Source organism: Castanea sativa, chromosome 1 (genome assembly GCF_040712315.1).
Source record: "Castanea sativa cultivar Marrone di Chiusa Pesio chromosome 1, ASM4071231v1".
Classification (NCBI taxonomy): domain Eukaryota; kingdom Viridiplantae; phylum Streptophyta; class Magnoliopsida; order Fagales; family Fagaceae; genus Castanea; species Castanea sativa.
In genome coordinates, this window is record NC_134013.1 from 60,587,488 (window position 1) to 60,601,405 (window position 13,918).

Sequence of the window (13,918 nt, forward strand, 5' to 3'; positions counted from 1 at the left end):
CCTGTTTGGATGTTTAAAAAAGGAGGGGAGTAGAGTAGAGGGAAGGGGAGTAATTCAATTACCTTGTTTGGGAGTTTTTTAAGGAAGGAGGGGGAGGGGTTTGAAGGAGTTTCAACTACTTCCAACCCCTCATTTTTAATTCCCCCAAATTGGAGAGATTTGGAGGGAGAGTAGAGCACATAAAATTATTGATAAAGTAAATTATTTAATTTGCCCTTATTATATTTATAAAATTACAATGTTAAAAACAAAGAGAAGGGCTAATTACTCCCTTCCCCCTTACTAATTATAAAAACATCCAAACAAGGTGGAGGGTAATCATTCTCCTCTACTCTCCTCCCCACTACTCCCCTCCCCTCTACTCCCCTCTACTCTCCTCCTTCTCTAAACTCCCAAACAGGCCATAAATCCCAAGGCCAGTAGTGCAGATGCAGCAGGCCAGAAGGCAGCGCGCCGGATTTTCAGCTTCTCTGCTACTTCTAGAGCCCACCCGGTACTTTCATCAGAAATCACACAAGTGATATTCTCACCTTCCACTCTGTTGATGTCTTCTATGAGCTCCTCCAGCTTATCAGGCATGACCCGAACAATTGCTTTACTTAGAATCCCTAGATCATTTCTATCATCCCAGGGATTCATTCCATCTGGGATTGAAACTAGATGAATTTTATCTCCTAAATCATTCTTTTCTGCCAACGCATTCACTACCCGCGCGTGATTATACTGTGTGTTCACAAACGTGACTTTGAAGCCATGTTTGACTAAGAATTGTGAGAACTCCATCAGTGGAATTACATGGCCTTGTGCTGGATAAGGTATAGCTAAGATATGAGGATTTTCCATTTATTGTGTTTTACTCTTTCCCTATTTAGCTGTAACATAAATGTAGATTCTAAAACCAAATCCATGTCATATTTATAGTGATCGGGGGAGTTGTGGCGATGGAGGCAATGCTTGAAGTGTTATCTTCAAGGGCGCTGGTATTTGTTTGATATCAGAGTTGGGGAATCTGCTTCTGTTTTATTCACTTCAGGACTTTCTTGATCTTTGTCGTTTTGTTAAGGACTTGATCTCATGGATTTTGGTGCTCTTTTTTATGCACTGACCTGTCTTCATGTGCCTGGATGTTTATTTTGATCTCAAAGCTGGGGAATCTACTACTGTTTTTTCTCTTCAGGTCTTTCCGTTTCTTTGTATTTTTGTTATTGACTTATTTGCCATTTGTCTGATTCATTTCTTTGGTCTTTTATTGCTGTCTTGTTCAATGGCTTAGGCCCGGTACATCCACTCGAATACATGTTTTTAGTTTTTAAACAACATTACATGTATTTCTACACATTTTTTCACCCACACGTATTTCTATACATATTTTCAAATACATGTTTTTAGTTTTTAAGTGCATCTATCAAACACTCCCTTAGCTTTTTACATTCTTGTTTCCTATGTTTGCTTAAACTTAATACTTGTTCTTTAGGAATTCAGATTTCAACTTTATAGCTTATAGTGACATGAGCTTGGCTTCTATACAGAAAATCGCTTTGTTGGTAATAAATAAAAGTCTCAGGCCGGCCAAACCTATGCCAAGCCGCATCAAATTTACTGTATTTGATGATTTCAGATACCTAGAGTCTGTTTGGATAGAACTTATTGCTAAAAACTGAAAACTGGGATCCAAATCATTATTAAGATCATTATCAATCTCCTTAATGTGCGCCTGAAATTTATCATTGTCCTTGAGAATCTCCGTAAATTTTGTCGCATCTCCGGATTTTGGAATTTCCTAGAAATCCGCACTTTCCATTCTCGTGATGCGTGTCTCCCGAGACTCCGTTGGTGGGCCACCGTCTGCTGTCATCTGAGTAGGACGTGACTTAGGTGTACTGCCGTTATCCCGATAGTCGCCTCTTCTCTATTCTTCCTACCCAGCCACCGAGATCACTTTCCGTCGTGATGGATTGATTTGAGACGCTCGCAACCAGTCGCCGTAAGGTTGGTCTTGAGCGTTGAGTGTGCCTTTGCTGCGAATCCAGATATTGCATTCTTTTGCGTCATGCGTTAGCCTCCCACACCAGTAGCAGAACACCGGGAGGCATTCATACCGAAAGGAAACCCAGCCTTCACTATCAGGTCCAAATTGTACCCGTCTCCCTCAGCTTAGAGGCTTTGTGATGTCCACCTCTATACGCACTCACATAAACTCCCCTCCATTAGTTTCGACCTCATTGCTGCAGTGGATGACACGCTTAAGAGATTGACATATTCCTTCTGCCGCTTCTATCGTCATTCGTCGCGCCGAGAGATCATGTATTTGGACCCAGAATGCTGCCGTATCAAATCGAATCTCTTTGATGGATTGATTGGTTTCATATCGGCATAGAGCAATCAAATATTTGTCGAAACTCCACGGTGCACCAAGAAGAATTCGTTTCACATCCAAATTGTCCTCAAAGGTAAGGTGAAAAGAATACGGTGGTTGCCGATGTCTTTGATACGAAATTTATGCTTAGTCTTCCATAGTAATCGTAGGGTCCGAGCCACCACTTCTATAGTTAGTGCGTGTTTTGTGAAAAATTTTCCTACTAACATGCTTCCTGGCTTGAGGTCTTGGTCCTCAAAGTCAAATGTGTCCCCCTCCTGTTCTGAAAGAGACAAACGACTCCAAACTTTGGTTAAAGAATTCATGTTTTACACTGTTTCCCTGACCCCACGTAAAAGGAATACCCATAAGCCCTTATCGTAACGTTGTTACGTAAGGGAACTAAGTCCTACAAGAGGAACTAGATTCTACTGACAGGGAGTCTAGCACGGCCAAGACTCTAGGTCAGAGAAACTCTCCGCATGAGATGGCTCTTAGCTAACAACTTGAAAATTGTTGTTTGAAAACAATTGTGGAAATACATATAGGTCTACACAGTTTCTATCTAGTATAACAAAATAGAATAAAAGAAAAACAATAAAATTCCCTATTATATAGTTTTTTTTTTTTTTGGTTGGGTCATGGATGGTTAGGATTAGCCCGTTTAAGTGTGTACTTGCTTTTCAAGCCCGAACCCTTATCATCTTTCTTTTTTTAGCTTTATTTTCCCTTTTCTTTATTTCATTTCCAAAGCAGAAGCAGAATTTGAAGAAGAAGCGGAGGAATTAGGGGGGTTCATAAGCATAATCTCAAAACGGCAACACAAACAGAGAATTAAGCACAGTTTGAAGGGGCTTGGACTTTTCAATCAATCCCATCCCTGTACACCTTACTCTTCAATTCAAGTTATTCCTCTCTTATCTCTCACTCTCCTCAGTGGCTGTGGTGTGCTGGTAGTGTCAACAGACTAAGTCCGAGGTAAAACCCTTTTCCTTCTTTTTCTTTTTTTCTTTTTTAATTCGCAGCATCTATCTAAAAAAAGGTGTGGCAGTGACTGTATCTCATCATTTCCATAACAAGTTATGTCATGTGCTAATGCTAGCAATAAAACAATTATGTGAAGGTTGACAATTGCTCACAAAGTTCTTTACTTTATATCTGAATGTGTTCCTTTCTAGATGCAAAGAGTGGAAAAGTATTAAGATTAGTTCCATATCTTCTTGTTTATAATTGTTGATACGCCTTTTTCCGCTAAAATTAGCACAGTTCTTTAGGTGTTGTACCTTAGTATTTTCTTGTGTTAATAGTTATTAACTTGGCATTGGCGATACTGTGGTTAGTTGTTGAAGAACACGCTCAGCTTGGTGGAGGCCTGGTTATATATATAATGGTTGCATGCCTTTCATGCACTCCTGATGCATTTCCCAGAACAAACCCATTCCCGTTTTCTAAACCACAATTTGGTTCACAAGAAGCTCTTCTATCACTCCACAAGTGCACCAATTTCAAACATCTTAAGCGAGTCTATGCAAAGATAATTCGCCACGGTCTCTCTCATGATCAGTTACTTATTAGGAGACTTCTTAGTCTTTGCTCTTCTTATGGGAAAATGGACTTTGCTACTCTTGTATTCCATCAAATTCAGGGCCCTCTTACCTTTACTTGGAACCTAATGATTAGATCTTATACCATCAATGATTGCTCAAAACAAGCCCTTCTTCTGTTTAACCTTATGATATCCCAAGGTATTCCACCCGATAAGTTTACCTTTCCATTTGTTATCAAAGCTTGCAGTGCTGCTTCTGCAATTGAGATGGGGAAAGTGGTTCATGGGCTAGCTATCAAAACTGGTTTTGTAGGAGATTTGTTTGTGCTGAACACTTTAATGGATCTTTACTTCAAGTGTGGGAAGGTAGATTTTGGGTGTAAGATATTTGAAAAAATGCGTGTCCGCAGTGTGGTTTCGTGGACTACCATGATTTCTGGACTTGTTAGTTGTGATGAATTGGATGCTGCCCGAGGGGTTTTTGAGAAAATGCCAGGCAAAAATGTTGTTTCATGGACAGCATTGATTAATGGATACGCTAGAAATCAACCCGAAGAAGCTTTTGAATTATTCTGGAGAATGCAGCTTGATAATGTGAGGCCCAATGAATTTACTTTAGTTAGCTTGTTAAAAGCTTGCACTGAGATGGGGAGCCTCAAATTGGGTAGATGGATTCATGACTTTGCTCTCAAGAATGGGTTCAAACTTGGTATTTTTCTTGGGACGGCTCTTATTGACATGTATAGCAAATGTGGTAGTTTAGAGGATGCAAGAAAAGTGTTTGATAAGATGCAAGTAAAGAGTTTGGCTACTTGGAATTCTATGATCACTAGCTTGGGTGTGCATGGGTGCGGAGAGGAAGCTATTTCTATTTTTGCAGAGATGGAGAGGGGCAATGTACAGCCAGATGCTATCACTTTTGTAGGTCTTCTATGTGCTTGTGTACAGACAAATAACTTGGAAGAGGGTCAGAGGTACTTCAAATATATGGGTGAACATTATGGCATCACACCTATTCCAGAACATTTAATCTGCATGACTGAACTCTATAGCCGTGCTGGTATGTTAGATGAGGACTGCAAATTAGTAAATGCCATGCCATCAGAGCCAAATGACAATATACTGCCAGCATTGTTGCACTCAAGTAAAGTCTATGGTATTGTTAATATGGAGAAATTCTTATATGGGAAGTTAGATTTCTCAACAGTCGATGCAAACTCTTTGCAGCGAAATTGGCTTCAGGTCTCCAAGTGGGATGCAGGTTGATTTTGTGCTAGGCAGATAAAAGGTATTTGCATGACCATACTTTAAGCCACAAAAAGGGCAAGCTTCATGCCAAGGTGGTTCCATTCTCACTCAAAGGGGTTATATATTTCAATGTATGTATATTCAATCTATTACCTTTCAATGAGTTTATAATTTTTTTTAACCGGTACGTATATGTGTATAGCTCTAGCTTCCTCTGGTCTTAGATCATGGATAGGGTTGAAAGAATCAAGTTTTGGCTATTCAAATCTCTAACCAAGTGGGTAAAAAAAAGCTGGTAATAAACTGAAACAGAATATCCTACGCCATTGTACCCCATATCCATGTTAGTTTTAAATGCAGTAACTTTAAAATAATATAGGGTGAGACATATTTTTTTATTGAAATGAAATGATCTAGTTCTTATTTAAGCGTATTATTGTTATCCGCAAAGAACTCAAGCTCAGTTCTTCTTCAAACTCTGTTCATAGTTGTACCCAGTATGCTTTCACATTATTCATGTATAAGCAGTAACCATGGATCTCACTTTGCTTCTACCTTTTAACTACTTTTAATCTCTTGTAAAAGATAGTTTCTATCGCTAAAAAAATTGGAGCCTAATGAGGAGCTAGAATGGGAAAAACAATGGAAGAGAACTTTTGGAGTAAATTGGAAATGGAAAAAACAAGGTTTCTCTTCAAACTAGTTTGGAGAGAAATCCTTCAAACTCCTTTTATATCTTTTTACTGAATGTGAATTTTAAAAATCTAACCGCTGGATTGCATTTTCTTTATATTCTTAACATACATGTCAAATTCGGTTCAAAGATGTTATTTACTATTTGATTATAAACTTATTTTTTATACAAAATTTTTTACCATAAAAACTTGAAATTTAAATAAGTCACTGGTGACATAGCTATTGATATTTAATTTTTTTGAAATTCTGCAAGTATGGAGGATATAATAAGAACATGCAATTCAATAGTTAGATTTTCAAAATTTACATCCAATAAAATGATATAGGAGGAGTTTAAAGAGTTTTTCTCTAAACTAATTTGAAGGGTAATGTAAGGTCACAATTCGCACCCGAACCCAACAGTATGAAGGGTGCAGGCCCAAAAAACCCTTTACAATGAAATTTGTAGAGTGTGGGTTTGAAACCTAGGTTCTATGGATGTTGGATAACAAAAATGATGGGTTAGATTCCCAATTTATATGTGATAAATTGATTATGTAATAGAAACTCTCCTCGGATGTAAGCCGAGAATGACTTGTATTGATTTTCCTTGCTTTTAAAAATAGGTTACAATTGAAGGTGGTGTGTACATTATTTTTCTCTTTCTTCTCCGATCCCCCCGCTTGAATGCATTTTTCTTCCTTTTATATCATCCTCTTTCTTCCCTCTATCTTCCACGTATGGCTCAAATAATAGCTGTAAGGTTGATCGCTACTATTCAGAGATCATTTCTTCATTAATGCGGCCAGAGAGGTAGGTACAGAGTCTTTAATGTGGTGGTAACAGCTTTTTTAAAGATATTTCTCATTCGCTCATTATCTCTGTATCCTTGTGGAACACATCTTCATCCACCAGACCTCCTAGAATTTCCTTATAAACATCATGGCGCATAGCATAGTATTTATTTCATACAACTGAGGAGATCCCCCTCCTCGGACTATTTCCACCAACCTCTTTCGCAATAGTTTGCTTGTGAGCTTTTAAGTTTGATATAGTTATTACCACTAAACCCTCCTCGTACAAGTTAATACCCTCAGATCAAGCCCAATGTCCAAAAACATATTCTGACTCTTCTTCCCTCATAGGTAACATTTTCTAATTTGAAGGGTAACATTTTCTAGAAAATTAAAGATTTTTTTGTTGGTAAGGGTCCGTTTAGATGTAGCTGAAACTGAAAAACACTGTAGCAAAATAATTTTTTAACGTGTAAAAAATACTGTTCACATTTAAAATTACTGTTCATTGGCCTAAAATCACTGTTCATGGGCCATGAACAGTACACAATGCGCGTCCCAGTGAAGAAAAAAAAAAAGGGAAGGGGCTGAAATGCAGGCGCTGGGCGTTTCAGCCCCTCCCAAATGCACACTAAAAAGATGTAAATATATGTCAATAAAAGGGGTTTTTATTTGTCCTAACAATATTGCCTTTGATTAATTTACTAAGTTCAATTTAGTTGGATGTTTCATTCACATATTTTTTTTCTCCGTCTCCAACTATGCAAATAAGAAATTTAAGATGTAGAGGATGGGTTTTTACTTAGCTGTAAGTTCTCTTGTTTGTAGATCATATGTTTAGCTATAGTATTTTAATATTTCTACATTGTATTTTTTATTTTAAGTTTCTTTTAACTATAGCTTATATTTAACTTAAACCATGATAATTTCATATAATTTTTTGTTAAAATAATATTCTATTATACAATTTAAAGGGGGAGTTTTGATCCTAATTAACATGTATATACTTTGAAAATTTGGTCAATAAAAAATATTTATCATTTTGTTGGGTACTAAATCGAAACTTCTAAGTTGCCCACATAGTGCTTCTGTCAAGGCACATAGTCCATAAACTGCCACATAAGAGCATCCATAGCAGATGTTGCAAAAAAAATGCCATTTTGCAACACCAAAACCATACTTTATTATTTTACCACATCATTTTATAATATCTCATTTATCAGACGTTGTAAAATTCAATTCTATACATTAAATTAATATTTACTACACAATAAAATAATATATTATCTCTACCTATTATCATCAATGACAGCAACTACATCAACGCCGATCAATAACAACAACATCGACAACAACAACAGCAACAACACCAACAAACCAACAACATCAACAGCAACAACACCGGAAAATTCCAAATTCAAAAACCTCAAAAAAGAGGGGGAAAAAAATCTCAAACAGACCCAAACTCAAACAACGATCTGAAGGTCGGTGGTGAGGGCTGTGGATGTCGGTGGCGAGCACTGGAGCATGAGGCGGCGAGATCAGTGACGAGGACTAGCGAGATCGGCGGCGAGGACTGGAAAGTGAGGCGGCGAGATTGAGATCAGCAGGGAGGAGCTGACAGAGGCGAGATCGAGATCGAGACCGGCAGGGATCGAGATCGAGACCGAGATCGGCGAGATCGAGATCAGTAGGGAAGATTTTTGGGTTTGATTTGAGGGAGGAGCTGATTTGATCTGAAGAGGGAGAGAGAGACCAGTTGGGAGAGAGAGAGAGAGAGAGAGAGACAGATTGTGAGGAGAGAGAAAAAATAATTAAATAACTGAGAGGAGAGAGAAAAGTCAATAAAAAAATAATAAACTCATTTGCCACATCCGTCCGTACCGTGGCAAAAATGCAATGGTACTGTTCACTGTTGCATAGATGTGGCACATTTGATACATCTAATAATGCTCCGTTTTTGTGTTTAGTGTGCCAAATGTGTCAAATATTTAGCATTTGACACATTTGCAACATCTGCTACGGATGCTCTAATACCCCAAGTTCAACTTTAAGGTGGTTTAGATCATAGGTATTTATACAAAAGAAGAAGAAGAATAAGAAGATTAGATTAGATGTATGATTGGTTTTTTTTTTATATGGATCATTTAATATTAGACTCTTTGTTATTTTAATGGATAATTAATTAACTTGGCACAAAAATTGAAAATCTTAACTCGGACACTTGACGCAAAATTAAACTTCAATTGAAATTCAATCTAAAATCTAATTGAATTTTTTAAACTTTTACAATAATTTTATTGAGAAATACTAAATTAATAATCACTTGAGTCTAAATCATATAAATTATATTTAAAGCACTATTCATTAAGGCTTCAAGCAATCACACAACATATTTATATGAAAAAAAAAATCCTAAATTTTATAATTAAAAATCTAAGGAAACTTAATCCGAGGTTTTTCATTTGCTAAAAAATAAAATAAAACATAATTATCTTCTAACTAATGGATTGGCTTATAATGACATTTCTAGTTATATCTGAATTGTGTTATGCACTCACAGAGCATAAGCTACATAATATATATATATATATTTATTTATTTATTTTAAAACCTTTATTTAGAGTTATGCTTTGATATACTAATGGTCTCTTTTATCTAAATAAGATCTCCTTAAGGATGAGTGGAGAGTCCAAAAATTTAATATTAAAAGAGTCCTAAGGAAGAAAAAGGATATAGACAACTATTAAAGAAATTTATTAGCACAAGCATTCTTTTTCATGATGTTGATTTAATGTTACTTGGTTATAGCAATCTTGTTAAGGAATATGTTGTTGATATTCATAACATACTATGTTTTAGATTTTTTTTTTCCACCAATATTATTCAAATATCTAGTGGGTTCTAAATATAGGTATAAATATTGATATTTGTAAAACCAATAATAATAATAACAATGGTTTTTTTTTTTTTTTAAGTTGCATGCCTATAACGTTAGACAATCTCTTCCACACGTATATAACATTACTAACAACAAATATATAAATGAGAAATAGTAACATAAAAATTTTACTATTCAAGAAAATTAATTTAATCTAATAACACACATATAAACATAACACAAATACAACCCATAACTAAAAAAGATGAAACCTTTGTTGTAGGATAGAATACAAAATTTGATAATTCTTAAATAATAAATAGATAAAGCTATAAATATTTATAGAGATTTATATAATGGATTTCATGGATTTAAAATTGTCTTTATGACTCATAAGAAAGACCTTAAAAAAATACACAAAAACAAAGAAGAGTAATATGTGGATTTTACACGTGGATCTTAGGTTTGATAAAGCATTTTATTGTGGATTTTACAAAATTCAAATTACCTTAAGGCTTAAGTAATAACAAAAAAACAAAATAAAATAAAAAGAGTGTTAGATTTATTATCAACATAGAAATTATAAGAGAATGAGAATTATTGATAATGGAGAAGAGAAAAAATTGAATAGAACAGTAAGTAGTGTTTCTATAAAATAAAAATAAAAAGAAGAAGCCATAAAAAGAAGAATATGTGCCTAGGAATAAATAGGCTAAGCAGCTATATATATATATATATACAAGGGCGGGAGTTGGTTCTTAAGCCCAAAGATAAATAGATTAAGCCCCAAAGATCCTGGTACAATGAATTTGTAAAGAGTGGACATAAAAACTAAGCTTTAATGGATCTAAAAATATACACACAGTGAATAAAAGATAGCAGGAAAACAAGAACTTAAGCAAAAGAAGCCCTCCTCGATAACATCCGAGGAGAATGATCCTGGCCTATATATCCCTTAAATTCAGACCTTACTACAGTCCTTCCTATTACAGTGTTTTCTTTCCCGATTTTCTCACCCCCTTATCCTTGGAGGGTCCCTTACATTATATAGCTCCCCTAGATGATCTTGGCCCTCCATTTGTTGATCACCTAGGCCACTACTTGAGTGCTTGTCCTATCCAATACCTTCCCCAAGCCCCTTATGAGTTGCAGCAACTAATACAGCACTGTTCAGGGGTCTTCTCTACATAAATGTAGCCAGGAGGTTTGGTGGGATGCATTAAATGTAGTGGCAGTCACCATCCCTTCAGTCATATTAGTGCTAACCCCTTCCTTAAAGCTATTTTTCTACAGTATGATCTTCTCTAGTAACGTGCTTTTGACGTGACCTTATTGCCCGAGGGTGTGGCATTCTCGGCATGATAATGGCCCTTCTCGGCCATAGGTATGACACATGTTGCAATTACCTTATTGGATTTCCTGTACCTCACTATATATATATATATAGAGAGAGAGAGAGAGAGAGAGAGAGAGAGAGAGAGAGAGAATTTTTAATTGTAAGAAAGTTAGATTTGTAATCAATTTAGGAATTATAAAAGGAGAATTATTAGGAAAAAAACAAACACAGGAAAAAAAAAAACACAAAAAGGAAATCTACATTGATTAAAAAACCGTACATATGCGTTAGTTTAGGATAGGGTAGTAGACAGGGACGAACCTAGGGTTTGATTTACCTTTAATACTTTTTTTTTAAACTAGAATCTCCTTTTATTTTAATGATAAACTGTCACATCATCAACTAACTAAATAAAATGTGGAGATTAAAACGCACTAGTACTTGTCATAATATATTTAATACAAAATGATATGTCATGTTAAAAAAATACTAGAGGTAAGCCAAACCCATATAGCTATTATTAGACTAGGGCCATTTAAAAAAAAATTTATTATATATATGTGTATTAATTTTAGCAATTTTGTTTTATAAAATTACACTTTGTTTCCTTTAAATAATATCATTGATTCTTTTAATCATAATGCTATATTTACAAACTTTTTTATAACGTTTTTACAAATTATTTTGGTAGCAAATCCTTATTAGTTCGCATAATGAGCCTACTACTCACATCATTTTTTTTACTTACTAGTAACCACTTATCATATCAGTAATTTATAAAAAAAAGCTTATAGCTCTAGCATTTTCCTCATTTTAGTAACCATAAAAAAAGTTGATAAATCTAAAATCTAAAATAAAATATACAACTCCAAAAAAATAGCTCAACAACAAAAATTACCAATAATAAAACTAAAAAAATTAATCTCAATTAGCCAATTTTATCCAAATTAAACAACCCTACCCTTTAAAAAATCTAAACAAATACAATTCTGTTCTTACCAACAACAAAAAAAAAAAAAAAATCTTAGCAACTAAATAGTAGAAAAGTTAGAGGTTGAAATTGTCGCACACAGCCAACAGTAAAGCTGCCTCCCTAACTTAAAGTTTAGCTATCTTGTAAAACTTTTATGTTTTATTATCCCAAAAAAAAAAAAAAAACTGATAAAGACGTAGATGAGATATTAATGAGAACAAAAATTGTTGTTTCTATCCTAAGAATTCTTAAATAATAAATAGAGAAAATTATAAATATTTATAGAGGTTTATATAATGGATTTCATGGATCTAAAATTGCTTTTAGGACTCATAAGAAAGGCCTTAAAAAAAACACGAAAACAAAAAAGAGTAATACACACGTGGGTGGTAAGTTTGATCATGATTTTATCATGGATTTAACAAAAGTCAAATTAAGTAATAACAAAAAATAAACTAAAACAAAAGGAGAGTTAGATTTATTATTAACATAAAAATTATAAAAGAAGGATAATCTATATATATATAATAATAGGTAAAGTTAAGAGAAAATCCAATTAGATTTTAAATTGGAATTAAATTAGAGTTTAATTTTACATTATGTGTCCCATCTAATCTAAATTTTTAAATTTTTGTGCCAAATAAGTTAATTCCATATAAAAATTGGATTTCAATTGAAGTTTAATTTTGTGTCATTTGTCTCATTTAATTTAAGTTTTTAAATTTTTGTGTCAAATGAGTTAATTTAGTGTGAAAAACGAGAAGCCCAATATAAGTAAACCATAAAAAATATAATTTTTAAATGATTTAATATTTATGAGCATTTTTTTGTATAACTAAAAACAACATAAGCTTATAAGTCATATATATATATATATATATATATATATATATATATATATATTAATAGCCAAAGTTAAGAGAAAATCTAATTAAATTTTAAACCGAAGTCTAATTTTGTGCCACGTGCTTCACCTCATTTTTAAATTTGTGTGTCAAGTAAATTATTAAGTGCAAATATTAAAGAGTCTAAATTTAATTAGATTCTAAATTAAATTTTAATTGGAGTTCAATTTTGCGCATGTGTTTCATCTAATTTTTTTAATTTTTATAACAAGTAAATTATTGAATGTAAATAAAAAGTCTAAATCTAATTAAATTTTAAATTATATATATATAATTATGATTTTTTTTAAATGTATCAGTGAATATATACGAGAGATTACATGGTAATTATTGATGACTGAGGAGAAAAAATTGACCAGAACTCGTTGAATTGACTAAAGACTGAAGAGCACGAATTCTAAAACACTCGTTGAATTAACTAGAATTCAATACTAATTAATGTTTTTGTATAAAAGTGATGGCTGAAGAGGACGAATCCTATCAATTTATAAAATAAAATAATAATAAATAAATAAATAAAAGGCAGAGGTTGAGCATTGCTTTTTATAATTATAAAAATACTAATAATAAATAAATAAATAAATAAATAAAAAGGCAGAGGTTGAGTATTGCTTTTTATATTCTGCTAAAAATTGTGCAATTAGCGTCGGTCTGATCAACTGGCTGTTAAAAATCTGGAGGATGAATCGCAGACAGTGAAAACCAAGATCACAGAGAGAGAGCATGAAGACAAAAGCTGATGGACATGTCAAGAAAATATAGCATTCCCCAGACCCACCGCTACTTACTGGGTCTCTCTCATACCGGTACTGTACCTCTTTCTCTCCCTTTTTTCTTTTTGCTCTTTTCTGCTTTTATTGAAATTTCAAACTCACTCACAGGCGTTAATTAATTGGGTTCTTTCTTGGCGTCTTTGACCCTTTGGGTGAGAGTGGGTTGTTAGCCTGCGAGGTAGGTAGCTACGTATATCTTCCATGGTCAATCAACAATAACAAAATGCCATGTTTTTCATTCATTTATAATTAAAATGAAAAAAAAAAAAAAACACAAAATAGTCTGAAAGCTATACCGCCTAATTGGGCAGTGTAAATGTCCTTTTCAACAATTTCAACTAAAACCAAGTCTCCAGGCTCTCCACTGCCATGTTATTTGACTTTCAAAGGTTTGCACGATTGATCAAATTCCTATATATTTATTGTAGCCG

General features: G+C 34.0%; 2 protein-coding genes across 3 annotated transcripts; one reads left to right on the forward strand and one right to left on the reverse strand.

Annotated features, from left to right (window-relative positions):
- Positions 1-384: 384 nt before the first annotated feature.
- On the reverse strand, positions 385-843 carry LOC142631409 (UDP-glycosyltransferase 83A1-like). The gene has a single exon (XM_075805580.1). It carries the CDS (start codon positions 841-843, stop codon positions 385-387), a length of 459 nt encoding a protein of 152 aa, XP_075661695.1.
- A 2,213-nt stretch (positions 844-3,056) lies between these two features.
- Positions 3,057-13,766, forward strand: LOC142643881 (pentatricopeptide repeat-containing protein At3g26630, chloroplastic). 2 transcript variants are annotated; one of them, XR_012845927.1, is made up of 4 exons: positions 3,057-3,334; positions 3,697-5,281; positions 13,359-13,520; positions 13,596-13,766. XR_012845927.1 is itself a non-coding variant. In XM_075818611.1 (2 exons), the coding sequence occupies exon 2, from the start codon at positions 3,744-3,746 to the stop codon at positions 5,166-5,168; it is 1,425 nt and encodes a 474-aa protein (XP_075674726.1). In that variant the 5' UTR covers positions 3,058-3,334; positions 3,697-3,743; the 3' UTR covers positions 5,169-5,332. The 2 variants fall into 2 exon arrangements, 1 of the variants encoding a protein (XP_075674726.1); XM_075818611.1 differs by lacking the exons at positions 13,359-13,520; positions 13,596-13,766 and having other exon boundaries at positions 3,058-3,334; positions 3,697-5,332.
- Positions 13,767-13,918: the final 152 nt, after the last annotated feature.

What these genes read in the sequence shown, in the direction of transcription:
- LOC142631409 (XM_075805580.1), bottom strand. Translation starts at nt 843, where the DNA reads ATGGAAAATCCTCATATCTTAGCTATACCTTATCCAGCACAAGGCCAT.
- LOC142643881 (XM_075818611.1), top strand. Translation starts at nt 3,744, where the DNA reads ATGGTTGCATGCCTTTCATGCACTCCTGATGCATTTCCCAGAACAAAC.